This window comes from Xiphophorus couchianus, chromosome 18 (genome assembly GCF_001444195.1).
Source record: "Xiphophorus couchianus chromosome 18, X_couchianus-1.0, whole genome shotgun sequence".
Taxonomy (NCBI): domain Eukaryota; kingdom Metazoa; phylum Chordata; class Actinopteri; order Cyprinodontiformes; family Poeciliidae; genus Xiphophorus; species Xiphophorus couchianus.
In genome coordinates this window covers 30,472,062-30,486,536 of record NC_040245.1, presented here as the reverse complement: position 1 = coordinate 30,486,536, position 14,475 = coordinate 30,472,062, and the positions used below count along the sequence as shown (strand labels likewise).

At 38.5% G+C, this 14,475-nt stretch overlaps 1 protein-coding gene across 5 annotated transcripts in view; it reads right to left on the bottom strand.

Annotated features, from left to right (window-relative positions):
* Positions 1-2,187, bottom strand: part of bcas3 (BCAS3 microtubule associated cell migration factor) — a 328,257-nt gene extending 326,070 nt beyond the window's left edge. For 4 of the 5 annotated variants that reach the window (XM_028044826.1, XM_028044830.1, XM_028044829.1 and 1 more), the window contains exons 1-2: positions 2,076-2,187; positions 512-606 (exon numbers count right to left, since the gene is read on the bottom strand). In XM_028044826.1, coding sequence (XP_027900627.1) covers positions 512-582 — 71 coding nt within the window. In that variant the 5' untranslated portion in view covers positions 583-606; positions 2,076-2,187. The remainder of the gene's footprint in view (positions 1-511; positions 607-2,075) is intronic. The other variant, XM_028044828.1, reaches the window with a different exon arrangement.
* Positions 2,188-14,475: the final 12,288 nt, after the last annotated feature.

The window sequence follows — 14,475 nt, the reverse complement described above, 5'->3', positions numbered from 1 at the left end:
GTTGTGGACCTGTGATTAAACATGACAGAGTGGCAGGTAGGACAGGACAACACTGCAAATGTATCATGCCAGCAATATCCCGATACACAGTAATACCTAGTGGAATGACTTCCATGCCAGTAATGCTGTGGATGATGGTTGATTACTGCTGCTGAAAATGTTTTAGAAGTGGATTAAGAGGTTTTGGGAAAGTTATTAATAAACTGCAACTGTTTCATTACTGAACAGCAGATACAACCAGATGCAATATTTTCAATAACCCCATGTTCTGAAATTGAAAATAATGAACCCAATTTTTTCCAGAGGCTGGGTAATCTATCTGGTTCTATGTTTGCTAGAAGCTAGCAGTATTAGTCAAAAAAAAAGGGATCAATACTATATATTTGCTTAGTTATTATGTCATAACAATGTCACTTAAATTATTGCACTTTATGTGTATATATCATCCAACCCCAGTGGTAGCATCTTGATTGATAAATGAATACTGCAATAAGAAGGTTTTTGTTCTTACGTAGCAGCTTGAGCTCGGACCAAAACTCCCCCGGCACAGCGGCTCGGTCTGCGGGGAGAGTCGGACGCCATCCTTGTCCTGCTTCTTCTTTTTACCTCAAGAGAGGACAAGACAACAGCATATACAAAAACATAAATATCTAGTTGGATCAGAAAACAAAAAGCAAATATAAGGATCTGAACATAAGTATGAAGCCTGCCTTTTTTAAGCAAAAGAATAAATGGAAAAAAAATAACTGGAATGTTTCCATTTTTGGGTCTTTTAAGATTAGTAAAATTCTTTCTACCTGCAAAATGTCAGGATCATGAAAGATTTTTTTTTTCAAAATTTAAATACTCAATGTTAAAAAGTTCAATCAGAAATTTTAGTTATTATGGAGAAAGACATGTTAGGCTGAGAATGTATGAAGAAAGCAGGGAGGTAGCCAAATTAAAAACTGAAATCACAACATCACACTGCAAACACGATTAGAGATTTGGACAACTGTCTCCTGAACTATGAAATGGACTCTGGACTTAAGAAATGGAACATTCTATTCTAAATCTCTGCTCTACATCAGAAGAGGAAAAGTTTTTGGACCAAGATGTCCATGTGTTCACCCAGGTATGTAAAGGAACAAAGCTCTACAGTTAACAAACTTCAATTTTTAGCAGTTTCATTATTAACTTAAAGGAAAGTAGGTTTGATAATACCAAAAATTATTTCTCACAATGATAACACATCTTCCCACAAAGCAAATAGCTTATTGTAGGCCTTTGTTTAGGACAGAGTACAGTATCAGCAGAATGACACAGTATACAAACACTGAAGATGTCAGTGATAGGAAATGCTGCAAAGGACTAATGTGAGGGACTTAGAACACAACAATCTAAAAATGTTACCTTTATCTAAAAAAGAAACTGATAAACAGCTAGATTTCTTTTCTTTTCGCAAGAACCAGGACCAGATGTCAAACAAAAAAGGTTTGTGATGATGTAAACATCTTGCAAGGAAGCAGATTCCATATTTATTAGAAGGTCAGTCAGAGCTGAACAAACAGCTGGTTATCAACAAACCAACAAAGCGACATGCAGAGGTCAGCTGGTCAGCTGGTCAGCTGGACTCCAAACACCACGAACAACAACACTGGTTGTCTTCAATGGCTGCACGTCACAGAAAATTAAGACAAACTAGAGTAGAAAGACCAGTCTGAGTGTGGACAACATGAATGGAGCAGGAACACAACACTATCAGCGACAAGCAGGCGGACTGCTGAGATAAAATTCCCCCAAACATCACATTGACAGGTTTACTTCTCTCAGCCCCTGGTGTTCCCCACCTCAAAGTGTCTCCCTCTCGCCCCCACCTCAAACCATCGGACACACAACGCGAAGTAAGACAAATGTCAACACATCACCCCAATTAGGTAACGATGAACTTCTGTTGGTAGCACCCAAAAGCTATTTTAGCTAGCCAAACAGCTAGCTGGTAAATTTCTCTTCAGCGATAAACACCATAGTAACACTCTGGGTCTATTACACACTTGTTAGGTTAATTATACTGCCAGGCCAATGCAGTTACTAACCGGAGCGGGAAACGCTGATTGTCCGCCTCTTTCAACTCGGACTACTGCTGAACAGGAGAAGAGAAGAGCTCCACAATAAACAGTCAAAACACAACCAGACTAGAATAGCGGAACTGCGTGGTGCAATTGAGAGCCAATCAGAGCAATGGAATGGTGCTGTCAGGCCAATCGAGCTACAGTAAAGGCGGGACTTCTGATTTCGTCCTTAAAAGATATTTGCAAAATAAATTCTTCTAAAAATATGTGTAGGAGACACAGCAAAAATGTGTCTAGAACAACTTGTGCATATTGGTAACAAATTTACCAGACCGATGTAAAATAGAACAGAATAGTTAGTGCAGAAAAAAAGAAGGATGAATCACAGTACTTACACCTTCCTCCTGGCTCTGAATGATTGTTTTTGACCGGGAGCGGTGAGTTTCTAGATAGCAATAGCAGCCCTGGGAGAAGGTGGAGGAGCTTATTTTTTTTTATCTGTCTAATAATACACCACCGTGATATGATGACAGTTTTAACGAATATGTAAAAAAACGATATGTTTTTATAAAGGTTACATACTGCATTGATCTTTTTTTTGATAACTATGATTAATTGGCATGACTGGATCAAACGTACTTTTTTTTTGTATAGTGCCTTGATGTATTGTGAGTTGACTATATAAATAAATTGAACTGGACCTCACAAAAATGTTAAACACCATGTTATGATCGGGAAAGATCCGTGATTGTTTTATGAATACTAGTGTGATGGTGTATTATAGAACATTGGTGGTGTCAAATACTAATACTAATGTCACTGCTAATTTATTTATAAAACACTTTAAACACAACAAGAGCTGCACCAAAGCACTCTATGTCAGAACAGCCATACAGTAATGATAACAGTACAGAAAGATAATTTCACAAAACTCATATCACATAGCCAGGTTTTACTTGAATGCTATGCAGTAGAAGTGATTCTTTAGTACCGCCTTAAATATGCAGTATGTAACTTTTGTAGAAAATATATTTTTACATATTTGTTCATTATTTTGTGACTATTTGGTACATGGCCGGCCCAAGGCATAAGCAAACTAAGCAGCCACTTAGGTCCCTGAGGCCCTAAGTGGCTGCCTCAGTAGAGCTGATTTTTATTTTTTAGTAATACTTTCTATGTCATTATAATATCAAAAACACACAATTTCACTATGAAGTGATTTGTTTTTACAATTATATACTGTATATTTGATAATGTATGTAGAAATTATTATTTTATTGATAAAAAGGAAAAAAAAAAAAATTCTCTTGGGGCCCCCTGGTGGCACCGCACGCTTCTTCGGTAACATGAGCTCCCGTGCAGAGCGCATCCAAACGTCCAAAGCTCCGGTCAGAAGTTAAGTAAGCAAAACAATGTCTCAAAAAGGACTTATCCTTCAGGGAGGGAGAAAAGAAAGAAGAAGAATAGAATAAAGCCAAGTTAAAGGTTTGTTTTAATGTGCCTTGGTAATGTAATGTAAAAGATTTGTAAAGTTGCTAATAGAAAATTAGCTTGATAGCGACCTGGAACAGTCCATTTCAATAGCCAAACATTTATGCTAGGGTCTTTATTAGTGTGAAACTGAGTTTAAGCTTTAAATGAGTTGATTCTCATGGTCGGCTCTGTATATTTCTGAGGTACCACAATGCCGTGTTTGATAACATAATTGTTTTTATTGTTTTATACTTGTGCATATGCATTAATTGCTTTTATCTTGTAACCAGGTTGCTATTTTTTTTGCTCAGGTCCCTCTTGAAAATGAGATCTAGATCTCAACAGGGTTTACCTGATTAAATAAATAAAATAACAATAATTAAAACTTCTCAATGTTTGACATTGTCTAGCAAAATGTTTTCACTTCAGGCTACATAGCTGCTACATCGATGAGCTACTCTAAGCTGTAGTTGGGGATTTGTTGTTTCCTGCTGCATTTTGTGGCTAAAACAAAAAATATTTTTACATCAACTTATAAGGTATGTAAAACTTTTGTTAAAATCATTTAAAGACTCAGAATCAACCCGATACCGGTACCGATCCACATTTTCCGGGGAGAAAAACTCACCTGGTATAAATTACATTTTTAGCTATTGGAGTTAAGCTAAAGAGAAATTAATTTAATCATAGAATGTCATGAATATGTGTGTAGGGCTGCACTTATTGCAGTTTTCTGGCCGATCCCTGGTTACCGATCTTTAGAAAGCCTGACCTGCCGATTTTGATTTTGATATGAATCTTTTTTTTGTCTGAAATGTCACTAAATATAGCAAAAAAAATCGGTGAGTTGGCAACAGTGTGGTGAATATTGTTAACTGCAAACGTTCAGCCCTGACCTGGTGGGCCGGTCTGTCAATCAAACCTCTCACTGTAGAGCAGAAGAGGACAGAGGCTGATTTATAAACCTTTGCTGACGAAGATAAGATTAGGGGATAAGATGGACTTCACATGCAAGTATCGGCCAATCACGATCCCCCAAAATGAAGGATATCGGCACCCAGAAATCAACTGGTCGATAAATCAGTTGGCCAATAAATGTATCCTATATTATACATGTATATAACGTAAACAGCACTGCCAGAGATACAATAAGTTTATAACAGGTGTGTGAATGATCTAATGATAAAACTGCTGATTGTGGAGTGGTTATAAAACTATTTTAGACAACCAAAAGGGAAAACAAGATCTAGTGAGCTGTGATCGATTATTTTGGTCTTTCAAGTTCAGTGCTACAGACAGATACAGTAAAGGGTAGCCTAAGTTTAATGAAGTTTAAAAACAATGTATTTTTCTTTAATGTCACTTTTCCGGCTATGTTTGTTTATAATTCTTGAAAAGCTCAACCTTTTCGATTTTAAGTTATGAGAGTTTAATCATTCAAGATTTGATTGGTTTTGTCTGATCGGATGTAGGGGAACGCGACGCTTCTGCTCCTCCATTACAACACTGGAGACGAAAGCAGTGACATCGTGTCCGTGTTTTCATTATTCCCCTACAGGTAGAGTTCGTACTACCTATTACAAGCCTTAAAAGTTATTGATTTTGCTTGTTTAATGAACAGGGAGCGTTGTGGTGACTGTGATAACTAGTCTAAGAGCAACTATACTCACCTTAGCTTCCTGGTTAGCGGCGTCCTGTGTGTGCTAAGTTTGTTTTACTGTGTTGGCATAACCAGAATGGGTGTAATGTTTACTCAGTATGTGACAGTGTAATGTCTGAAACTGTTTTGAAATATTACCATTACAACACTGGAGACGAAAGCAGTGACATCGTGTCCGTGTTTTCATTATTCCCCTACAGGTAGAGTTCGTACTACCTATTACAAGCCTTAAAAGTTATTGATTTTGCTTGTTTAATGAACAGGGAGCGTTGTGGTGACTGTGATAACTAGTCTAAGAGCAACTATACTCACCTTAGCTTCCTGGTTAGCGGCGTCCTGTGTGTGCTAAGTTTGTTTTACTGTGTTGGCATAACCAGAATGGGTGTAATGTTTACTCAGTATGTGACAGTGTAATGTCTGAAACTGTTTTGAAATATTACCATTACAACACTGGAGACGAAAGCAGTGACATCGTGTCCGTGTTTTCATTATTCCCCTACAGGTAGAGTCCTTACTCATAACAACACTGGCTGCGTAACAATTGCAGCCAGTCCACAATGTTAGCAGAACTAACATTGGGCCCCAAAACCAAATTTCGCTTGGGGCCCCATGGAGGCTTGGGCCGGCCCTGATCTGGTATGAGACAGATGAATGATTTTTCTGTAACAGTAAGTTACTACTCCGCCATTATCACATTTAATAGTGAGTAAATGAGGTTGAGACCAAACTGCTGCTGCAATCTTTGCTTTGCATCATGTCACTAAGCTGTTTCTGTTCCATAATTTTGTATTACCTTTTGTCATTCATTGGGGTTATGACTGTGTGACCAAGGATCATGGTGATAATATTAATGGATTCACGTCAACCCTTCATTCTGTGTCAGAATTTTTCAGTGTTTAAGCCTAAACTTGACTTAAAATTAGAGGTGACACACATCATGAAGGGATGTGATTAGCTTGATTAGTATAGGTGTGATGCAAGGATCAGTTTAAATATAATTGTTTGTTCACAGTCATCACTGAATAACAAGATATTCAGAGTGGTGTATGCAGAGATTTTCAGCTTTCTCCCAAAAATGCACCTGTTTGCTTTTTTCTCCCAATGTTTGTGTTCCTGTAATGGCAGTCTGTGCATATAGTTTTCAAATGAGCCATACACCATGGCTGTTGTAGTTAAACAGGGTTCTGCTCTCACTACATTAACTACATTGCAGACAGTCAAGCATCACCTCTTCCTTGACATCATGAATGGCTCAATTAAATCACTGACCAACATTAATGTTGATCTTGCAGCATGCACACACACACAAACACAGAGGGACAATGTCACAGAGAGAGGAAACCATTCAGGATGAGCTGTTGTGATGTAATTACTTTTCATTTGATGTGAAAAATTATTCAAAGTCAATGAGTCGGAAAGTGTTGTGCAGTCTGTCACAGGAACTGGCATTGTTTACTTCCCCTCCAGCACATCATTTGCTCTATCTCACAGTCACAATTATTCTCTCTGTCTTACTGTCATACACATTGCACTACAGTGTATCACATGCCTCATTTAACTAGCCTCCATTGCAACGCATGCGTTTGTCCAATCCCTCATGTTTCTGCTGCTCCATTGTGTGCTTTTTTTTGACTATTTGTTTTCATTTACATGAAAGTTGGTGTTTGGAAAATTCTGTTTGATGATAAATGTATGTGCTGCTGAGCAGTGCTGGTCCAACGCACTGTACTACGCGTGGTTGTGTATTTAAACCCAGAATGAGCAAATTATATGTTGGAGAATGCCCTATTTATAAAGTACAAGTATTATTTTTTTTTAAAAAAAAAGCTATTTTTACATGGGAAGTGCTTTCTTTATTGTGAAAAAGTAGTTGTCCCTCACAGGCTTCCTAAAATGCTACTCAAAAGATATCAATATACTGTGATGTTAAAAAAGTATTTCATACAGCTTTCTGATGTTTTTGCTTTTTTCTGACAAATAAAGAAGTTATAAGAAAAATATAACCAAATGCAAAAGGCTTTTTCTGAAAATGATTTTGCAAAAAAATATCCAAACCTGCCAGGCCATATGTGAAAAGATGGCCCCTAAACCTACTACATACTTCTACCACACTAGGGGGCAACAACAGCCAATAAACATTTTGAATGGTTGTTGTGGAGCAATTTGGATCCACTTTTCTTTGAAGAATTATTTAAACTGAGCCCCACTACAGGACTCTTCCTTGGCACAGTATTAATTCAATTAAAAAATACTTAATTGATCCCAAAGAGAAACTAAAGGCCTTGTTAAGCCTATGGCATACTATCTGAATCGAATTTAAGTATAAGCTGATCATGTTTTGTATGTTAAGGGTAGGATCAAAACACAGACAGGAACTTGGAATGAGCATGGTGGAGATTCAATAAATAAAAGTCATATTGTCAACATCGGTTCCACTGTCTCTGTTGTTTAATTGTCGAAGGATTTAGTAAACATTGAAAATGTAAAAAAAAATAATAATAATAAAAGGGAAAAATTACAGATGAAGAACAGAACATGAAGTGCATGCAGTGATGTGAGAAACAAGCAAAGAACAATGGCAATCTGTGAGCTGCTACACTGATGTGAGAGTGGAGCATGATATCGAATGCAGGCGAGTTGATTAGAATAGAATAGAATAGAATTTTTTAGAATAGAATTAATAATGGGATTAGGAACAGCTGTGGAAGAGAGCAAACAGGCAGACAGATGGAAGATGACTAATTAACACAAAAACAGCTGAATCAGACAAAAAACATCTACAGGTAAAGACAGGGCTAAGAGAAATAAATCCAAATCTACAAATAATACAACACAAGAATAAGAAACTGAATATAAAGGGATGAATCAATGTCAATACCTTTTGAGCAATAATCAACACAAATCAATTAATTAAGTAATTAAGACTTTTAAAATAATAATAAAGAACTTAGAAATGAGCCAAGCAAGAATACAAATGCACACAAAACCCTATCACTTTGACTAGGTCACTCCAAAACTGGTGTGTATTAGATTATGGTTCCACTGGATAGCCCAGGTGTGCTTAACTTCAGGGAAACAACCAATCAGAGCCAGGAGGCTGGTTTCAGCATTGTCAATCACAATGTCATGTGGTGCTGCTCATCCCCCTGTCCCCATTGGTCTCTGTTGCTGCTTTTCCATCAGCAAATCTGGTATGAATGCTCAGGGTAGTTAGAATAGCCACCACTGACAGGGAATGAACAGCTTGGGATGAATGTGAGCTTTTAGTTGCACAGAAGAAGGCTTCATGACAAAAAAAAAATCTCCTCTGAATAATTCCTTTCAGTAATTTAGGCACAATGTAATGATGACGCAGGTCTTTTCCTGCGTGATGAAGGAATGTTTCACAAAACTAAAGAGATACCAGAGAGGGTCAAAGAACAGAATACTGAAGTCTAAAGACAGGAAAGTCCCCAAATCTATTCACCACATTGAGAACCTGTGGCAAGGGACATAAACAGAGCAGGAATCACCAGATTAAACAACAGAGACTCTGGCTCTCTGTGTCACACTCTGCTATAAACTCACACCTACGGGATGGCTTCATGTGTTTTGTTTTATGGGTTGGAAAATACTGGTGTCAAAACGTTAGGAGCAATGTGTTTTGTCTTCTGTGGTAAAGGTGTCATACTGTTGTACTGTTATTTTGGAGCAGATGTTAGGATCACCCTGGAGGTGACTGTGTGCAAGAAGTCTGATAAAATAATAGCTCTTTAGATTATTGTGGGATATGAAAACCCTGATATGAACCTGCAGAGTTTCCCGTTGTCCACTTGAGGGCAGTATGATCCCAATTCTGAAACTTTGAGGGCATCCTCCCTCTTTGTTCTCCTGCCAATTTCTCCTCCTCTGCTACCCATGCACCCCCACCCCCACACACCCAAAACAACATCTATGAGGAGAGAAAAAGACAGAAAAAAATGTATCCTCGGGTTAAAATAAATAGCCTTTCACAGTTAATTTAATTGACTATTTTGTACACAATCGAGGTAATTCCGCCTCGGCTGCAACAGCAAACAAGAATAGCATTGCCTCGGCAATCAGTTACCAAGCAAACACACAGAGAGAGGCTTTAATCTGCTTTTTATCACAGAGGAGCCATGGCTGAAGTTTACTGAGACATTGCAAGCCACTGTCTTTTTTTTTTTTTTTTTGTAACATCCTAGAAGAAAATTACTATCATTGCTGCAAGAAAACAAAACAAAAACATGTTAAAATGTGTTCAGTAACTGCAGTTAGAAAAAAAAAAAACTCCAAATGGCTACTGTACAGTGCATCTGTAGATCAGATTTATTGACAAACATGTTTCTAATTTTGAAGCTAGTTTGCACATTTAGAAAGGGTCTAGTATTTCATGGCAACAAAATTAAACAGGAAAGTAAAGACAAGACATGTAAAAATGCCCATCAAATAAGTACATATAGATGATCAAGAATTGGGAAAATTTGCAGATTTTGTTTGTGCAGTTTCATAGGTTCAGATTTAAGGTCATTCTCAGGAATTACTCCTTCTCCTTCTCCTTCTCCTCAACTCTCTAACTTCTTAATCATTTTTCTCTCCTGCTGGCCAGCTGCAGGTGTGGGAGTACATCTCTCTCTTTCTGTGTGTAAGAGTGAGTGTGTGTCCCTCAGTGTATGCCAGTGTAACAGAGAGCATGTCCGTCTGAGGTGTTGCTGTTCTCGCCTGTCCTGCTACCTCCAGCTGCGTGTCTACCGCCCCCCGCAGGCCAGTCGAGGTTACCCCACGCTGACCTGTTTAATTGTCTGCCTGTCCCAGGGCCCACCAGTGAGTGCATCCGAGTCCTCCCGCTGTGCCAAGGAGGACGAGGGCGACAACATGCACATACACGCACAAATACACACACATATGCATACAGAACAGGCCCAAGGAGTAAGAGCATTAAAACACGAAGCCACACAGCGGCTCTGTCAGATACTGTCAGACACACATTGTAAGTGTGTGTCCCATTAAAATGTGCTTATAGCAAGGAGCTTCTCTCAGTCAGTGTGTTGTTTTAAAGCGTCTGAAACGAGCACACACACACATCCCTTCGACAAATTCAGAGGCTGTGACTTCACACCAAGAGCCAGAGAATATACTGGAGTACTTGCATATTCAGTTAATACCATTCGGTCGACAAAGACACAAATGGTAATCTTTTACCACATTATTACTCTTCGCTAATCACTTCAACCAACCTTAGTAATCAACAACATTACATTTAACTGCAACCCGGTCAGTGAGCAGGACATGCCGTTTAAAAGAATAAGCTTACTTTTTTCAAATGGATATTTGGACACGCTGAGAAAGGTGGTTGTAGTTGTTGTTTTTTCCAATTGAGAGTTTTAAGAGTCATATGGAAAAAACAACCAAGTATTTGCACCAAACAGGTTGAAATACATCAATGACTGCACTGCGAGAATTTCTCTCAAGCTGGATGAACTTGCTTCTCTTTTGAAGCCAGGGTAAAATGCAACACTTTAGTACTATTTGGTTGCTTTGTCAGTGCTTAAAAATTGTTTTCAGTCAATCCAGCTGGATGAGATGTAAGCAAAGATGTCTGGTTAACTATTGTTAAAACCTGGCAATATTGAGATGAAGAGTAATGAATATCAAGTAGAAGACCTTCTGATAGGAAGACAGTCTGTCCTCTTGTATTTTGACAGCAATACAGCATTTCGCAGCACATACACAGTATGTACAAAGTACTTACTATGTATGCTGAAATGTGTACAATATGGTAGGTAAAAGAAAACAGAAAACATGGAAAATGGAATTCTAATCCTTAAAGTTGCACCTAATCTAATCCCAACTACAATGTAGTTAATAGCCTTTTTTCACTAGCATCTAGCAGCATGGCTCTACTTATCTCAACTCTACTCTGCAGTGTCCATTACAACCGTTCTAGAGGGTGGGGTCGTGATATAGTTGGTTGATCCCAGAGTCCGAAAAGTAGTGCAACGTAATTTATGCATGAAACAAACACAACACAAAATGGTGGATATGGAAAATATGTTGAAGCTCCAAAATTCAACCTATTTCTCCTAAAATCATGGTACACTTATTTTTTATAAATAACTTTTTGCTTGGCATCCTTTTGTTTGAAAAAATAGTGACAATGTGAAATCTGCATTCAACAAATTAATACCTGGTACAGACCAGATCTTTGTCATCATTCCTCTATGGATTAAATATGTTTTGTTCCAAACATTTTTAAGTTGAATGTGTCAGACTTGCCAGTAAGTTGGTGCCTTCTTCATCAAAGAAATTGGTGGTCCCCTTGATACGTTATGCGCTCCATGTCAACGTTGTTGAGATTAGATCAAAGCTCCCATCAAGTCATCTCCAGACACAGCCATGCCAATCCAATCTCTTTCCCATTTCAGATTTCTGCTGAGCTGTACCTGGCAGTCTGAACTAAATCACAAGCTAATGTCATGTGCATACTTGATAAATCAGAAAGTTTGGGAACTTTCCTTTTGAACCTGGACTCAACAGGGACTTGGTGCTACAGCAAACAGAGCTGACTTAGCAGCAAATCACAAGAAAAAATATGAAGCAGAATAATATGAAATCCATACTCTGTGTCACGGCAGAGTACTGGATACTTTTCAGCATGACTATAGAGTGAGAGCTGAGAGGGGTTTCATAGTGTGCTTCTAGTCGCGGATCATAGATGCTCAGCCACCCCGGGGCAACACAGGGCACCAGGATGAACTACAAGACCAAGGCAGTCAGGGCTGATGTGTATCTTAGCTCTGTGTGTATGAGAGTGTGAGACCTATGCATGTATGAGTGTGTGAGGGCTATTAGTGGGAGGTGTGTGACTTGGGGGTGGTGGCCGTTGTTGCGGTAGGGTGGATACTGAGAGATGCTGTGCATGTTGGCGTGTGTAGGGGTGTGTGTGTGTTGGTGCACAAGTGCACTTCGATGCCAGCCCCCGGGCCGGCCCCATAGTAATTACACACTCCAGTGGCTGGACTGCGAGGGAAATTGAAGGCCTGGGCAGGAGGCCCCAGCTGCCTCACGCTCCCTCTCCATCAGCCTGCTGCTGATTGAGCTAGTCCAACACACACACACACACACAGGCTGCAAGACAGACTGATAGATAGATAGATAGATAGATAGATAGATAGATAGATAGATAGATAGATAGATAGATAGATAGATAGATAGATAGATAGATAGATAGATAGATAGATAGATAGTTTGGGTGCGCTCTGGTTCAATTTTTGCATACGCAAACACTGTCTCACTCTTTATTTCACACACACATGCGCTCTGCAATCCTCAGAGGAAATTCTGCTTTGTGTTGTGGTAATGAGATTCTCACACACTCTGCCTTATTTACCAGCTCAGACAGAGAAGGAGTGGGATTGACTGAGAGGTTGATGTTCATGTGTGTGCAGGGGTGTTCTCACCTGGTGTGCGGGCGTGTGTGCGTGTAGGTGTGTGTGTGTGTGTCGGTCTGCAGAAGTGTTTGAAGGGATGGCTATAGGCAGATCCTGACATCTTGTCCTTTCAATCATGTCATCCTCATATCAAAATACATCCTCCTCCTTCCATCAGTCAGACCGGAAAGGTTCAGGTGGTGTGCTTAAAAGAAAAAAAAAGATCTGATATGATGCGCTGATATGATGCCTTGAAATAAATCACTGAGAGAATAGAAAAGCACATGGCATTCATTGATTACCTTTTTCTTTGGAGAGGCGTGTCCGTTTCCATCGTGTGTGTGCTGAAAAGCCCTGGCCTGCAGCCAAGCACTGTCAATCCTGATCAAGGTGCTTGGCCATGGTGCAGGCGAAGAGGAGGGGATCCATTCAAGCTGATTTGTTTCAAAGCCAAATTGGCATTTGTTACTGATCGATGTCTTGCCTTGCTTTTCACACATCCAACAATGCTCACAAACACGACTATTCAGAGCTACATTTGTGAGCGCTTGGAAACCACATATTACACACGGATCAGATGAACTGTTATTAATGAGCTCATGCTCTCATTAGACAGAATATCTAGCTGTTCTCTTCAAGTTTATTATTCCTGTACATATTTTTATGACATCAGAGTGTGAATGTTTCCCTGGATGAACCCCTTCCTCTGTGACCCTGCAAATATCTGAGGTGTCCCAAAAACCATAAAGGCATCTCAAAAGATGGGCCACTTATTCCCACATGAATAGAACATGTTAAAGGCATTTAAGATACTTAATGTGACTTTTTTAATGTAATTATGTAATGCATAATGCTTTCATGTTGCTTTTAACTGAAGAACTGTATGACATTTTGGACTTAGGAACAATTATTGAAAATCTACATCTTTCTTTAAAAAGAATTACAAAATAAACATTTATGTTTAACATATGTTTTATGTTTGTATGATGTCAAAGAAAGTATTTTTTTTTTTTGCAAACTTCTCTACAAATGCTTCCAAAATGCAAAAATCAAAGTGTGGATTTTCACAGCTCATAACTTAAAAAAATCTTTTTCTACGCCATGCAAAGGAAACTGTTTCCAGTGTTTATGCAAAAGAAAACATGAACAGAGACCATGTTAACTCCTTCAGAACCCTCGTCCACTGGAATGGACATAATATTTTTTCTAAAATAAAACCAATAAAAAATTAAGGAATTTGTTATTTGCATGATGGATCTTACAGATTGGTGTCTTATTAAACAAAAACAATGAAGTTTAGACTCTTAACTTGATACTAGGGAGTATCAAGATAAGATGAGCATTTGTATGAAACGAGAGAGAGGGAGAAGTAAGCATCTGTTTTCCATCATAAATATTAGTTTATGTTCATAGCAATTAAAAAAATACTCTCAGTATAATTTTAAGTATTTCCAGTCATACTATTTGAAGGTATTATCTTTTTTTTCTATCATGAAATCATAGAATTTTTTAAGTAAAGTGTCCATCTCAGGAGTTTGTGTATATTGTACAACGCCTAATTATTCAGTGTTACAGTGCAAAGAAAGAAGCATATATGAGCGTTTCATAGCCATTTTGTGATTTGTTAATGATTTTATGTTATTTTATTTTTTCAATGATAGAGTGTAAACTCCCAGACCTTCTTGAACGGAGTGTACATGGAAAGATATCTGATCTTGAGTGTTTGGATATAGGAAATAAGCCATGTGCGAATAAGAATTAGATGGTAAATTGAGAAGTAAAGCAGTCCTAGTTTTTCAAAGTGTCTCATCCAGAGGTGTTCAAGCTATATAGTGAATCAGTGAGTGGTGTTGTCCTGGTA